The sequence below is a fragment of the Amblyomma maculatum genome, chromosome 4, assembly GCF_055883805.1.
Source record: "Amblyomma maculatum isolate TAMU_Amacu chromosome 4, ASM5588380v1, whole genome shotgun sequence".
NCBI lineage: Eukaryota > Metazoa > Arthropoda > Arachnida > Ixodida > Ixodidae > Amblyomma > Amblyomma maculatum.
In genome coordinates, this window is record NC_139347.1 from 133282620 (window position 1) to 133298966 (window position 16347).

The window sequence follows — 16347 nt, forward strand, 5'->3', positions numbered from 1 at the left end:
CCGGAGAGTCGTCCAGAGTTATGCTAAGTCTCCGGAAATGTAGCAGACATCCTGGTGCCGACAATCGTAGCGCCACTTACAGCGGTTCTGCGAGGCCGGAGTGTGTAACCGGGTGATTCGACAAGCCTCTTCAGCGCGGCAGAGGGTGCTCGAAACAGAAGACTCGGCGTCGAGAGAGAGAGAGCGGTAGGATGATGCCGAGAGAACTTTGAGGCGGACCGGCATAAAGAAGAAAAAATGGGCTGTAAGCCGCTGTTTCATGCCTCGAGGTTTTATAGACATATGTAATGGAGGGAAAGACGTCATCTCAGTTCTTATGATGAGAGTCAACATAACTCTAAAGAATTAAAAGGGTGGATAACTGAGTGGTACAGCCTTTGACGAAAATGTAGAGTTTAGGGGTCTGCTTCGGAGCTGTTTAGTGGTGTTGATTTAGCATTAATTGAGGTCCTTCCAATTGGAGAGGGAAGGACAAAACTCGTACCATCAACAGATTCAGAGCACTGGAAATTAATTATAAGCCACACGAAGTGGCTCCAAAGCAGACCCCCTGGGCTCTACACTTTTGACAAAGGCTGTACACATTTCAAGTTTTTTATGCAGCAGAATAAAAAACAACGGGGACGCAGAAAGAAACACACAGAACGAAGACAAGCTGCACCAAACCTTCTGCACCAAAGAAATATTTGGTGCAGCTTGTCCTCGTTGGTGTAGCTTGACCTCGCTCTGTGTGTTTCTTTCTGCGTCTCCATTGTTTTGGTTCTACATCAAAAAACTTGACATATGTACCAACTAGCTCAGTTATCCACCGTTTAACGCTCAGTTCCAGTACTCTGAGCCTTTCTTTGTGTTACCCGCATCAGTTAGATACGCGACGACTGTGTCATTATTTTGCTTTCGTCACCGGCCATGCCCGCCTCTGCTCCCGTTGCATCAAGAAAATTTTGGTGCAGCTTGTCATGAGCAAGCATGTTCGTCAGTGTCCGGTTTGTACGTTCAACGAGGCTATTTGTATGGGGATGGTACAGTGTAAGTAGAGTGACGGAATTGGCAAGAACAAAAGCTCAAAAGATGTCCACAACATCTACCGTACACTGGCGGCCACGGTCACTAGTAGTGACACGAGGAGGCCCATGACGGAAGACAGCGTAAGAAAGAAAAAGACGTCAGCGGCGGTGCGGAAGGGATGACGGCAGTTTCACAGTAACGCGTGAGATGCGTATACGATGAACTGGCGATTACCTTTGGACGAGCGGTGAAACAGACCAATGAGGTCAAAACCCACTTTCTCATATGGTATGGTCGGTGGGGTCATTGGACGTAAGCGGCCCAGCGGAAACGTCGTGGGAAGTTTGAACCACTGACACTGCACTCAGGAGGTCACATAACGCTGAGTCGTGCGACACATATTTGTCCAGTAAAGACGTTCCTTAATGTGGGTAAGGAACCTGACAAAACCTAAGGGTCCAGATGCGACATCATCGTGCATTGCGTGTAGAAAAGAGGAGTAGAGGCTTGCCGCAACGACGAGCAGGAAGCGCGCACCGCCATACGAGTAATGTTTTCGGTAGAGCAAACCATCGTGAATGCAGAATGCGTTCGGAGATGTTGGATCACGAGATTTTTCAAAAAGCGGTACCAAGTCTTGATCTTTGCGACTTTCTCGCTAGAGAATGGCAAGATCCGAAGATTGCAAGGAAACGGCGGCAAGATAGTTGTCAAAGTTATCATCGCAAAGAGTAGTCGCCGCGGGGGACAGCCGCGAGAGGCAGCGAGCGTTGGCGTGTTGGCGGCCACTTTTGTAAGATACATTAAAGTTGAACTCCTGAAGGCTGGAGGCGTAATGCCCAGCAGGCCAACCGACCGCAGTGGTCGCGCAGATTCACCAGCCAGCAAAGCGAATAATGATTGGTGATGATTGTAAAGGCGCGCCCAAAAGGTAAGAGCGAAACCGCTGTACGCCATCCATTTGAAAGGAATATCTTTCTGCAAGAGGCATGTGAGCGGGTAGGCTACGTCAGCAAAATTGGGGATGAAGAGCCGAATATAAGAGCTAAGTGCCAAGCTCCCGAATTCTTTCAAAAACTTGGGCTCTTAGACGCAGTTGACAGCTTCAATCTTCTGTAAGTCGGGCCTAACACTGTCTTTATCAACCAGATGCCTAAGCACAACGACTGGCGTTCCCTGAAGCGGCACTTCTTAAAGTTTAGTACGAAACCGGCTTTCTCCATTCAGCTAAGAATAACAGCTAAACGGCTGTTATGCTCGGCGAAGGTCCTCCTGAAAATTACTACGGCATCTCGGCAACACATGCAAATCTGCCACTTCAGTCCACGCAAAAGGGTGTCCATATATCTTTCAAAGGTAGCCGGAGCGTTGCATAGGCCGAAAAGCATCACATTAAATTCATATAACTCATCTGGAGTCACAAATGCAGTCGTTTCTTTGTCTTTCGGATGCATCGGGATCTGCCAGTATCCCGACTGTAAATCAACAAAGGAAGAGTAGGAAGCTTAATGGACGCGGTCGATGGTATCATCAACGCGCGGGAGCGGGTAATCCTTTTTTGTGAAAGTGTTGAGGCTGCGATAGTCGGCACAAAATCGCCATGTGCCGACTTTCTTTTTCACGAGAATCACAGGAGCGATCCACGGGCTCGATGATTCCTGAATAATTCCTTGTTGCAGCGTATCGCGGATATGGTCGTCAATTATCTTACGTTCTGAAGGTGAGACATGGTATGGCGCCTGTGCAGACCAGGTGTCGATTATGTGGTGGGTTCCGGAAGGTGGAATCGGTGGTTGCTGATCTCTAGCGAAGTCGAACACATCCAAATGTTTCAAAATAACTTCCATCAATTTCTGGTGGTCGTTGGTGGGTAGCGATTCGTTTATCATGGACAGGAATTGAGAATCAGTCAGATCAGGATGTCTAGTTGAACGAGCAACGCCATCGCTGAACGCGGCAGTTGGCACAGAAAGGCGTTCTTCAAAGTCGGCGAGTTTCAAAACCACGTGGCATTACAGCAGGTTCGTTGGAATGATTGACAGTCCAAAGCGTGGCATGGCTTTCGTTTGCTCGAACAACGCTGCGGGGCACCAGCACACTCTTTTTCGTGCCGGCAAGAGAAGAGGTTTCCACCAGAGCGTCGAAGTCATTGGAAACCGCTCCCGAGGACACAACTGAGACGAAGATGGCGGACATCGCCGGACCGACGGTACTTTCAAAGACAGAAAATGCTTGGGAGCCCGCGGAGATTTTCCTATGAGGGCCGATTGAAGGCTAGGGCTCATTGATATCCTGCCACTGTGGGGAGTCCCGCCACACTGTTGTAAAACGTCAACACCTAGAATAATGTTGTGCGTAGAGCGAGGAAGCACCATATATTCAGTTCTAAACACGTGGCCAGCGATCGCTACATTTACATAATAAATACCAAGTGGAACCAACGATTCTTCCCCTACGCCACAAAATGTGACAGTTCTATCTCAACCATAATTTTACGGTCGAGGCGATTCTTAAAAATCTAAGCTCATCACGGACACTGTAGCACCAGTATCCACAAAGGCCATAACACTAACACCATCCACTAAAACTTCCACACAGTTCTTGAGCATAACAACAGGTAGAGGAATTGGCAACATCGATCACCTGGCGACACACCTCCATTGACCGATCACGTTGGTTATGTATTTCAACAGCGCATGCTACATACGGACAGAGGACAAGAAAACAAGCGCGCACGAGCGCTGAACTGCAAATTAATTTGAGAACGGCGCCAACCACAACATGTATATACTCATCCTACTTCAATGTATATACCCCCAAGCAACCGCCCCGACAGCCGGGGGAGTGAGGATCCGTACAAAGCTGGAGAGTCGTTTCGTGGAGGTGCCTATAGCGGTAGGGGCCCGAAGGAGGTTGAAAGGTTGGGGGGAAGGGGTGGGGGGAGGACATCTGGGCTTGCACTAGGCCGGCGAGTCGACCTATGGCGCTGGTAGCGTGGGACCTGGTTCCGGCGGTGGCAGAATCGAAATATGTGGCCGAGGATAACATATCGGTAACATACTGGTGGTTCACGAGCACAGTCAGGATAATAGTCCTAGGAGTCAGGATCGAAGCGAACAGCAAAGCCCAGCCGCTGGCGTGGTTGCAGAGGAGGTGACGCACTGTAGTAGAAGCGAGTGAGCAGAGCAGGGCCGTAGGAGTCGTTCCGCGAGGTTCACAGACAGCATGGGTGTGAGCGGTAGTATCCCCGAAAGAGAAGCGCTGGATAGGAGCTGCCTCCAGAAAGGAGCTGTCACAGGGGATTGCAGTGCGGCTCACATCTGGATGGCGGGAGAGTTTATCACGGACACTTTGTCGAATCATGTCGGGTAAATTCGGAGGCGTATGAGAATCCACGCTTGCGACAGTGGTGATATTAGGCAAACGGCCAAACTTCTGGGTTATGCAACGCAGCTTTAGAGCTTGGAACGTGCGACAGTGCTTGATGACGGCCATGGCACAATCCAAGTTATCTTTAGTGATTAAAAAGTTGTACACGTCCTCCGCGATGCCCTTTAAGAAGTGTCCAACTCTTTCTTCTTCAGAAATGGGAGTGGGGATTCACCACTTTACAGAGTTGGGCAACGTACTTGGGCAGCGTACCGGCCGTTTCACAGCAAGGAGGAAACTCGGAGCGCGGGACCGCCACGCTTTGCAGATCATTGCCGCCGATAGTAAGGTAAACTCGATGGTCAAAGCACATGCGCAGCGAACATGGTCGGCTGCATTTTTCTGCTTATTTCCTGGTGGAACCCGTTACCGTCGGCTCTCGGCGGCGGCACTCCACAAAGCGAGGTAATCATTAGCTCCGAGGTTTCCTCTATGAAGCATACTGCACATCAAGATCCTCTTCACGATTATGCCTTTGGCAAATAATGATGAGAAGACAGCGACAATGTCAAATGTATATACCACTTGGTCGGCTCTCTGTGAAAATGGAATCACTTACTCCGCTCTTCGCAATCTTCCCTATAACGCAAAAGAGCACCTTCTAAACCTCTATAACACCACCTGGGAAGAAGGTTCTGTGCCGTCGTCCTGGACTTCTTCACTTAGTTCTCACATTCCTAAACCTGGTAAGCCTCTAGCTCTTTCAAATCTCCGGCCCCGTTTCTCTGACCTCTGTGTCGGCAAGATGATAGAAAAAATGGCGCTCACTAAGCAAAGTAGTGCATTTGGAGCTTTCGGACTCACTCCCTAATACCCTCATTGGTTTTCGTTCCCGCATGTCTGCACATGACCTTTTTCCTCATACTTCATCATATTTTCTTCGCCTGTGGTAGCTCTCAGCTTCACGCCCTGGCCACAGTCGATGTCCGCAAGGCATTCGATTGCGTCTCCCATGCCCATATTCCTATACCTTTCCAGCACTGACTGCGACTCCCGCATGTATAACTACATTCGAGCTTTTCTTTCTAATCGCGTGGCCCGTTTTCGAGCATTGACCTTCATTTCTACACCCCACCGTCTCATCCGCGGAACCCCGCAGGGTGCCGTTCTTTCACCCACCCTTTCTAATATCGCCATAGCTCCTCTCGCGGTTCAGTTATCGTATATTCCCGATCTTCAGCACTTTTTTTACGCCGACGACATCACACTATGGTGCTCGCGCGGATCTCCTGGTCACGTTCAAGACACCATTTAGCAGGGATTTGATATCATTTCTTGCTTTCTTGACCATGCAGGCCTGTCTCCCGCGCCCGAGAAGTCAGAATCCCTACTTTTGACTCACTCTGCTTATCAACGAGCTCGCAACTTACTGATCTTCCTTACCTTGGGCAGCTTCCCAATCCCCAGAGTTTCTCAATGTCGCATTCTTGGCATGTCCGGGCTCTCCATGCGGCTGTTGCTACTTGTCAGTCTGTCACACATTTACTTCGCCGAGTTGTGAGACGGTCCTCTGGCGTGAGGGACTCACGCCTGTCGACAGGCTCACACGCTGGCTCTTAACAAATTCCTTTACTTTATACCATATCCACGGCCGCTCGATGGAAGCGCACTGGGTGCGGCCTGCTGTGTCGCGCCGCCGTCAATGGGCAAGCGCGTCCTTGGGGAGTTTACAGTTGCGCCCGCTATTTCTGCTGAGGGCGCCACCGTTCGGGGACACGTCGCCGCCGGGGTCGCCGGCTCTGAGCGCGCGGTTTGCTTCCTTTCTGGACGCGTTCACCTCGTGTCTGCGTGGTAAACGCAAACTTTTTTGTGTGCGCGTGTGCAAGCACGTTAACGTTTAGACGGGATGCGTTTGTTTTTTAAGGCGAAAGCCATTCTAGGCTCATGGAGCGAAAATTTGTGCGCAGAAGCTGTGGCTGTAATCTGTGCGTCGCATCTGTGCACTGGTGTGTCTGTCGCAAAAGCGGACGTGCAAAGAGGGAGATTAAGAATGAAAATGATTGATGGTGATAGGTAATCAATAAAAGTTATAAATAGACATTGATAGAGGTAATGACTAATGCTAATGGCTAATATGGGTAATAATGACAAATGATTTGTAATGACCAGTATATCAAACTATCACATGTAATGACCGCAACTGATTAGATGAGTACAAGTGCTTACCGATGTGTGGTAATGACTATAATAGCTGGGCATGACACGTTATTACTGCTAATGACTACGAAATGACCAACATGTGAAAGGATGACATGTAATGACCACTGCTGATTCTAAATGAGTAACCTTCTTAGTTATGAGTGGTAAGGGCTACAATGACTACGCAGGCAGACGAATCATGACTGCTACCAATATATCAAACGACGACTTGAAATGACGAACTGTGGCAAACGATGAGAGGCAAATGATAAGACAAGGGTAGGCTTTCGCCGTCCTCCGCTTAAGAGACATCTAAGAGACCCTCAAATTTTATCTGCTGAGCTCGCTTCAGACAAAGGCAGTAGCGAGGAGTGGAAATGCACTCGCTTCCTCTGAAATGAAAGCGGCGCTGAGGTTAAAAGTCCAGATGCTGAAGCATAATGCCCTATCAGCTGCCATTGAATTTGCTACAAGGGACAGCAGATTAGACTTGTTGGCGATAAATTATAGGTTAACAGTACAAACAACGTGACGGGAACAGAAGAGAAGAGGCAGCACAACCGCGCTAGTTGTGTCGTCCTCTTTTCCTGTGTTCCCGTCACGTTGTTTAACCTTTTACCAGGAAGCTGGCCAGTGAACTAAGATTTTTACCGATGTGTTGTGAAGCAGATGAACATGATGAGGTATCACCAGAAGCTTTTCTCGCAGGTTATGCTGCGAGGACGTATCAGAAAACGGTACGAAGCGGTTCTTTTATATAAGCATAGAATTTGCTCTAAATTTTGCCGCGCTAGACTGAGTGGCCTTGCAGGCAAAGTAGTCTGTGCATACATTTGTTTATACTCTTGAGACTGTTTGAGCCCATGCGATAAACTGAAAAGCCCCGTTCCACAGAAAATCCGGCGTCCGCTCTGTCGGCGGAAAATCGGAAAAATACCTCTCTGGTAAGAGGCACGTTCGTTGGTGATATGGCCAGACACCTTTGGCGCATTGAGAACACGACATGTTCAATGTGGTTACCAAATCAGAGAGAGTCAATATGATGTAAGGGTGAAATGGGAATTATTGAAAGTGGGACCCTTAGATCCCAAGCCAGGCACACTATACTCTTATAGGGCATGTTCGTACAGCTTCAGTAAAAAGGGGCTTTATGTAGCTATGTGTAGGGTGCTATTTCATATAATGCGGTGGCTTAACGCTACATTCTAATGATATGCGACAGAGGCAGCCATTACGGGAGACGGTGAATAAGCAGGTAGCAAAGAGCGAGTACTCTAACGAGGCTCTGTAAGGAGATTTAAGAACCCCAAGTTTTGTTTATCACTACCAGATTGTTGCTTAATTTATGCGATATTTGGTGATGGTTTTGAGGTGACATGTCAGTCATGCAAAAGCCTGTTGCAGGAAATATGTCAACTGAACCAGTTACAGGTTGATGAAAACCAAAGACAATGGAGGCTTGATGTACCCCGCAAAGGAAGTAATCAAGCTTTGTCAGCTTACGAGCACCTTCATTAACAGGAGGATGAAGTCTGAAGAGGTCCGGCGAAGTAGCAAGCTGTGTAAACTTTTGATTTCATCATTGTTTCCTCACTGTACACAGTACCTCTCTCATGAAAGGTTTTCTATCTGCGATTGGTAATTTTGTTCCTTTTTTGTGTGGCCATTTAATAAGCGTACTCGGCTGCTCGCTGAATCTCGGCTGCAGTTGCGCTCTGAAGCGTGAACATTCTTGTGATCGCAGCTAAGAGTTTCACAACAGGAACGCTCGATGCGCGTTCTTCCATTGAAAATTACAAACCTGCAAAAATTGTACGGGTTTGCGAGCTGCCAATAAAAATGGTAATAAAAACTTTCGGCGCATATACGTAGCACCTTGAGGCAGACCGGCTCTATGAAGAGCGCTTAGTTCGGTGATGCAAAATGCGAGAGGCCATGACGGATAGCCTTCTGGCGTAAAAAGTTTGTCTCCAACTGAGTCGAAGATTCCAGGTTATCATGTAGATTTAACCTAACAAACATCTTCATATTTCCAAAGTAACATTTGTCAGAATGAGATAGAAAGGTTAGTTACATGTCGTATTTTCACAGAGGTTGCTCACAGTAGCAAAATATATTTTTATTGGATAGCGCTGTCAGCTTAGAACAGGTTTACATAAATTTGTGTATAAAAGCTGTATGCAGGAATGAGCAAATGGTATGAAAATGACCCACGGAATTCGCGACATAGTTAAGTGGTTATGCATTAGGCTACCATGGCAGCTGAACAGCTTCGAATTGTTCACAGCCGGGTGACATTTTCGTGTGACGAACCACTGGATCCTAATTCAACATCACGGTAATGCGAGCTCTCCAATCGAGTGGCCTTGACCCACCGTCACATTAAGTTTTTCGGGGTACAATCCAGTATACATCGTTGCCGAGCAAGCGCTAGGTGCCGACATGGTCACACTAGACATGACAGTATATACTAATTCGTGTTGCCTAATTGTGTGAAGCGGAGCTCTTATATCCTTAAAATAAAAGGCTTCTACCACGCCGACGCCTCCCTGAAAGCGCAGCCAGGCGCAGCTCTCCGCGCGCGGCTGTCCCCGAACGGTGGCGCCGCGGCGGCGGCGACGGGAAGTAGGCGCCTCCCGCCGGTTTCGGGCGACGTAGCAGGCCGCACCTAGTGCGCTTCCATCGAGCGGCCGTGCCATATCTTTCATTCACCCAGGGCCGGCTAGACACACTTGAAACAGCTCTTCATCGCCTTCATAAAGCTGCTCTTTGTCTTCCCATAACCACTTCCACCGATAAGCTTTATGCAACCGGGCTTTTTCATCCTCTTCGCAGTCTCCTTTCCCTTCCGTGACCGACAGATAGCTCGCCTCTCAGGCACAGTTCATGAACGCTGGCTTCTCAACCAGGCTAACATTTCCCCCATCCAGTCAGGCCCTTTGCCAAATCCTTCCCGTCCAGAGGCCACTAAACTCCGTGTACTTCCTCTTCCAGCCAATATGTAACTGGTCCTGCATGCTGGCCGCCGACATGCTGCTGCTTCTCATCATAGTCCGCCCTTCAATACCCATGGAGTCGCTTAGACGGATGCCTCTTATGCGGCTCCTCGCGGGTCCGGAAGCCAGGTCCTCTTTCATCCTCGTCTATCTACCCCTGTCACACACACTAGCGGCCCCTTTCTCCACCCTCCGGATATTATCTCGCTTGAGGTCCTCTCCAGCATTCATGTCATTCAAAGTTTCCATTCTCTCCCACCTGTGCCTCATATTATATACACTGACCCCCAGGCTGATATCCGTGCCATTAAATCTAAAAGACTAACACATCATCTGTCCACGGAGCTCGAGGCTGCACTTGTTGCGCTGCAGCCCTGCCCCGTCTTCCTCCGATGGATCCCTGGACACTCGGGGATTGACGGCAATGAGCTGGCGAACCAGCTCGCTCGTGAAACTCGTAACCGGGCACCGTTCATCCCCTGGTCAAGTTCCTTGAAGGGCGGGTCGAGACTGTCTCTTCGCGCCACCATCAGCGAATATTACAATGCTGCTTGCTTAGACTGCAAGCTCTACCCCGACCCTCATCTTAATCTTTCCGTTCGGGAGGCTCATATCCTTCGGCAAATACAGTTAGATACACTCATAACTCCTGCACGGCTATATCTTTACAAATTCCGTCGTGATCCATCATTCCCAACTGCCCTTCCCCTTATGCCACCTTTCACAGTGCCTATTTTCATGCCCGGTTGCATTGCAATCGGTATTCTTTCCCACCTCCTCCCATACTATCTGAACCTGGGTGGACTGGCTTGGTGCTGAGGGTGAAGAAGAACAGCGCCTGCTCGTCCAGCAGGCCATCGATGTATTAGTCGCCTAAGTGTTGCGCCTCAATAAAGTCTTTTACTACTACTACTACCAAGATAGACTACGCCAAACTAGTGCTTTGCACTTTATACTGGAGCTTTAACCACGGTAACCTCTGCATTTTTACAGTTATAATTAATCTGTGGCGCAGTGCACGTACGTACCGTTAGTTTGCTAACTGATCACGTCAGGGCTACATGGAAATGTGAAATAAGCTGTTCTGATTCTGCCATTGAAGCATCTGCCCGTATTGGCCGTGACGTCTGCAGACAGCTCACGTATCTTTGTTCGGCAGCGATCACATGAAGCAAACACGACTTCGTCGACACTGGCGGAGGTTTCACGTTTATCATTCCGCGGTGTTCTGGACTGTTGCGTACGTACCAGCTGCGGCGAGATGTACTGATGGGCGTCCATGTCGCCGACGCCGAAGAGACAGTCCCCGCGGCTGTCAAGTAGCGTGCAGTACGAGGCTGTACGGGCGCCTTCCACGCGCAGCACTCCATCAAAGTCCTGCGCAATCAATCAATCAATCAATCAATCAATCAATCAATCAATCAATCAATCAATCAATCAATCATTAGACCGATGGACCAACCAGCCAATCAATTAGTACACGTACTGGAATTCATAAACAGTCGCCCCACCTTTAGGTTTCTCTTGCACCGCAACAGGCATGCCTCGTGAGTTACAGGGACCTTCGGTCAGAACGAACGACGCGCTTAGAAGGTGAAACTCCCCAATGTCACTGTGTCAGTGTAGGTAATTGACATAGGCTTCCCCTACGCCGTGGCTGCGTATCGCTGGGCGACAAATCGTATTTCAATTGAATTAACTGCGTACTCGTAGTGTGCGAATATGGAAGACAACCTCGGAAAGGGGACGCTGCACCACTAGGGTACTGCGGAGCTGACATCGCGGCACGAGGCACGCTACTCATCTAGCTGCCGTATGTACGCTTAAATATTTAACATTTGAATGTAGTGACACTCTTCGCCCCTCATATGTTTTCCAGTTCGAATATCCTCGCCCGCCGGCTGCGCGCGCTGCGTATGGCGTGCTTTGAAAACCGTCGTGCACTCGCCAGCCGCATTATTTGGCTGGCACCCGTAAGTGCGCACAAGTTTGCGCTTTTTAGACACTCTCTTATTGAACACATATGCTGCGCCATGCTTATATGTACCGCAAACCATATTTATCAGATTCTCGTGTGCGCAATGAAAGCGCCAAACGTGAAAGCTCGCAGCAGAAACAATCACGACGTCTGCTTGCAGCTAATATCGCCGTTGACATAATCAATACCGCTTGGCTCAGCACGGCAGAGTTAAAAGATTAACATTATATTTAAACATTCCTGAATATATTTTCAGCGCTGTAGACTGCTGAATGTAGATTTCATTTAGAGGTGGAGTTTCGCGGAAATACTCTTTATTAAATCGTTCATGATGTGACTTTTCAGAAGCGCGATGGTTGCTGGGAACACGTTGGACATTTTCTTTGATGCACGTTCTGGAGATTCCCATCAAGTCTGAGTGCGAAAGAGATGGGCGTCTCAGAGCGATGTCCATGAAGCGGCTTAACTGCTTTGTAGTTAAGAAAATGTGTTGTGGTTTAGCTTTAGTTAACTTTAACTGAATAGCGAAAACAACGGCGGAAGCTTCTTTGGCTGCTACATTATTCCCCTATCACGCCCTAACAGTGTCAGGTGCTACACTACTGGGGACATTTAAGCTCATCCTTTAAGTGTATGACGCGATAGCGTAAGCTACTAGCCCACATACAAAGTCACGCTTCAACCGTATGAACGTGCCTGCGCGTCGTAGGTGTAACGAGAATACAAACGGTTCTGGCAGGCTGATTCTGATATCACCCTCCTATAGGGAGCTTGCATGAAGCGATGCATGCTGGGTATAATCCGCCATGATGTCGCTGGCAGCAGACGGTGGGAAGCGCAGCCAGGCTGAATGGAGCGAGTGCTTTGTCATTTTCGACGGTCCACCGAGCAAACAAGCGGCTTTTCATGCGCTGTCCTTACGTGCGTGCAAGATCTTGCAAGATATCAGTGAGGAACGTACGCTTCGACGCTGTGCCCGAAAAATCGGGCCCGCTACGAAGAAAGGCAAAGCATTGCGGCGCGGACCTGTTTACGCTAGGCGCAGACGACTGGTTGTACTATGCGTCTGGACCTGTGGACGCCCGTCGACGCCGCCGGCATCGCCGACATTCATGACTTCTAGTTCCGGCGAGTAGTTTGATACCTTCCCGGATTGGCGTCGATCTCCGTGTGTTGGCCTGTGCGAGCCATTCGCGTCGGCAACGCTAGAGGGATCCTTTGCCTTCCCGCACTCGTGCATACGTACTTTTGGAATTGTGAAGAACCCGCAGTCGGCTTGTCTGACCGCGCCAGCATCGTCTGCACGCACTACGCGACTACGCAAACGAGTGTGTGACGTGCTGCGTCGTCTGCTGCCAGCGACAACAACATGGCGGATTATACCCAGCATGCATCGCTTCATGCAAGCTCCTTATATGAAAGGAGAGCGACCCGAGTTCGCAGCTCCTGCTCGTGGTAAAGGGTTAACGTAAATTCAAATGTCATGGTAGGCTGGCTTTTTTACGAGGAGACCGTATAGCTATTGCCTCTTCACGGCGTAGCTGCCACTTCACGGCGTAGCTACGGCCAACAGAGGTCTCGTTTTAGCTGTCGTAGTAATGCTTTCGCCATAAAATTCCCAGGCTGTTTGAAAGACAACAGCAGCTTTTTTCCCCTGTCTTGTCACGGTATGAGGCGCGGAACAATCCTACGTGAAAAAAATAGGAAAAGTACAATAAATGCATATTCAGCGCTCGCAATAGTTCGTGTTAGTTCTGCCGCTAAAACATCGCTAACATTAAAAGTCTAATTTATTCAACCCTGGACATTTAAAAGAAATTGCCGACGATTACGTTACTTCCTAATGCGAAATATGAGCGCAGCTCATCAGCTGTTTCACCTTTTCGATAGATTTAGGCAAAGGTTTTGAGCAAGACACGTATGTACAATTACAGACAAGATTTCCAGCAAGACACGTATGTCTTGTTTTAATTTTTCACACGTATCCCTTTTGAAAAACACTCCACTAACAGTTCTTGGCTGTCATGAAAGACGCTTTTCGGTCGGAGAAATGAAGAAAGCAATTAAATTATGGGGAGGTTACGGGAGGCAGCGCGTGGGCACATAGGAATTATGTTGCGCGACGAACAGATAGCAGCGACTGACTGTTGTCGCTGACGCCGCTAGCGAGTGAAGAGAACGCGACTCTGCGTTTCGGCTTGAGATGCACGCACTGTGATCCGCTGATAGCGAGCCGGCGTTTCGGCAACCAGAGATTGATTTGGAAGCGAAAGGCGCGGTAACTGCCGCACTTGTTTTCTGTGGACACCTCAACCGCGCCGTAAGGGAAGGGAGGAAGGTGGGAGTGAAAGTGGAAAGAGAGAAAGAGGAGCCGTAGTGGAGGGCTACGGAGCAATTTCGACCACCTGGGGATCTTTAACGTGCGCTGACATCGCACATCGCACGGACGCCTCTTCGTTTCACCTCCATCGAAACGCAGCTGCCGAGGTCGGGTTCGAACCCGGGTACTACGGCACAGTCACGGCCGCTCAATGGAGGCGCACTTGGTGCGGCCCGTCGCGTCGCGCCTCAATGGCTGGGGAAGCGCGTATTGGGAGAAGTTACAGTTTCCGCCGCGGGGGCGCCACCACTCCAGGACAAGGCGCCGCCGGTACGGACGAGCAGACGACGCGGAAGGAGCGCGCTGGCTGGGTTGGCGCGTGTTATCGTTTTGACTACTCAGCATAACCGCGTGGTTCTGATAGTTCTGCATGCGTGTCATCGGTGCCTGTGTCAACAGCGTCCTAAGCGTATGCAGCACCATGCCAGGCAACTGCTGTGTGCCGCTGTGCACCACGAAAGCAAGAAAAGATCGGTTACCATGGGTTCCCGTGCGATTCACAACGTCGAGCAGCATGGCTGAAAAACATATCTCGGGAAGGTTAGGACGGAAAAGGAAGCCGGTGGGAGCCGAGTGACAAGTCACTGGTATACTCACTGCACTTCACAGATGACGATTACAGGTAGAACATAAAACTGAAGATACTGCTTCCTTCAGCTGTCCCCTTCGTGTTCCCGAACTGCCCACCTTACAAGTTGAGTTACTCATGCGGGCTCATGTTGAGCCAAACAACCTTGAAAAAATTAATGTGCGCAGGTCAATAGCTTTATTTTCCCCACTTGTTATAGCTACACTTCATTTCCTCCTGGACAACCCCCCGTGTCATCCTGAAACATGTGTGTTTCAAGATAGGTGCGCCACGATCACTTTTATGACGATGATATCAAAATGGTATGCCTTGCTCAACATCGCATAAGTGAAGCCATAGAGACACCAAGAGGAGCCGCTTTATTTGTCAGATGACGAGTGACTCTCTTGGTTAGAGTTGGATTTTGCCATATCAAAGACATTCAGGTCCTAGGAGGCACGTCGAAGCAAAGGCTAACCAAGCAAATTAACGTACGAGGCAACAATCATGACAACCAGATCCACAGTGGCGCAAATTAAGTACCTTCTTGATCACATCAAGTATCTTGCAACGTCTTCTGTGTGCCTTACAAGTGCATTGCGTTTAACCGAATCTTATTTTCAGCTTCCGATACGCCCTAAAGCAGGCCCTCAACAGCAGGCCTGTAGTATCGCTTTTTAGCAGCCTAAGGCAATTCAAAGGCGGGAACGACAGAGTTGACGCAAGGGCTGCAGTTTTCACCTCGGAAAAAATACTGAAGGTACAACTAGCGAAAAAAAAAATATATATCCACTGAGATACACATTTTGCCATGCTTTGTGCAGGTTGGCATCTTGCAAGCATCAGTCTGCAAATGCACCTATCAACAATAGACAGCTATAAAACTTGGCATTCGTGATTATGAAAGTCGTACCTTGCCAACTGCCATATCACGTCTGCTGCGAGAGAGTTTTCGAGTCAGCTTGGATTCATTCATGTGTGGTGTGATCCAGCAGCTGACATAGAGTTAGCACCGATTGAATTTTTGGCTGGTTACCTTGCACGTCCATTTGAAGATAAAGTATAAATAGTTTAACAGAATCTCATGAAACATTTTTATTTATTCTGTTTTCAGTGCCTGCCCGTGTTTTCATTATTTATATATCACCAAAGTTTAAATAACTTCTAGTGCTTACTTTAGAGTGTCAATAATTTTATTTTATTAGTCCCCATCCATTTATTAACTTTGTGCCTTGTGATTCCTGCAATACCCTGGACTAATCAAAATTCTTGATGATGGACGCCTATGGTATCTGAAAATCACCATGCACCTTTGTTAGCAAGGTGATGAAGTTCCTGCAGGTCATAAGAAGCAGCAAGCTATGCAACATGTTAATTTCATCCCTTCTTCCCTATTTTGTGCAATTTCCAGAGCTGATTTGCGAGAGAAAAGACCGTAGTCACACTAAGGACCTAACTAAACTAATGCGACCACTGCTGACCAACTGGACAGGCAACATTAATCAGACAGTGGAAAAAATCACGCTTGCACATAAACATTTTCGAGAAAAGTTCTTCGCTTGTAAAATAAGCTTGCGTGTCTTCTGTGCATCACGCGGCTTCATAAACGAGAAAGAAATTGCCAGAGCCTGCGGGCGTGTCGTTGAACTGGCTGTCTTGTGTTGTTTCTTTTGCAACAGTTTGTGTTAGCTAGTATGTTTTGGTGGTGGTACCCATTTGAATATTATTTCCAGTGAAAACGGAGGAACAGGCTGAACAATAATGTTGAACGCTACGTCCAAAAAAGTGCACGCTGAATAAATGGCCCCAAACCATGTCTCGATTTCAAGATTGCAATATCTAATACGTT

General features: G+C 48.5%; 1 protein-coding gene across 1 annotated transcript in view; it reads right to left on the reverse strand.

The window, feature by feature from the left end:
* The window catches only part of LOC146192606 (uncharacterized), a 377072-nt gene that overhangs the window by 299056 nt on the left and 61669 nt on the right, over positions 1 to 16347 (reverse strand). Inside the window, exon 3 of the mRNA XM_084602502.1 lies at positions 10821 to 10949. Coding sequence (XP_084458628.1) covers positions 10821 to 10949 — 129 coding nt within the window. The remainder of the gene's footprint in view (positions 1 to 10820; positions 10950 to 16347) is intronic.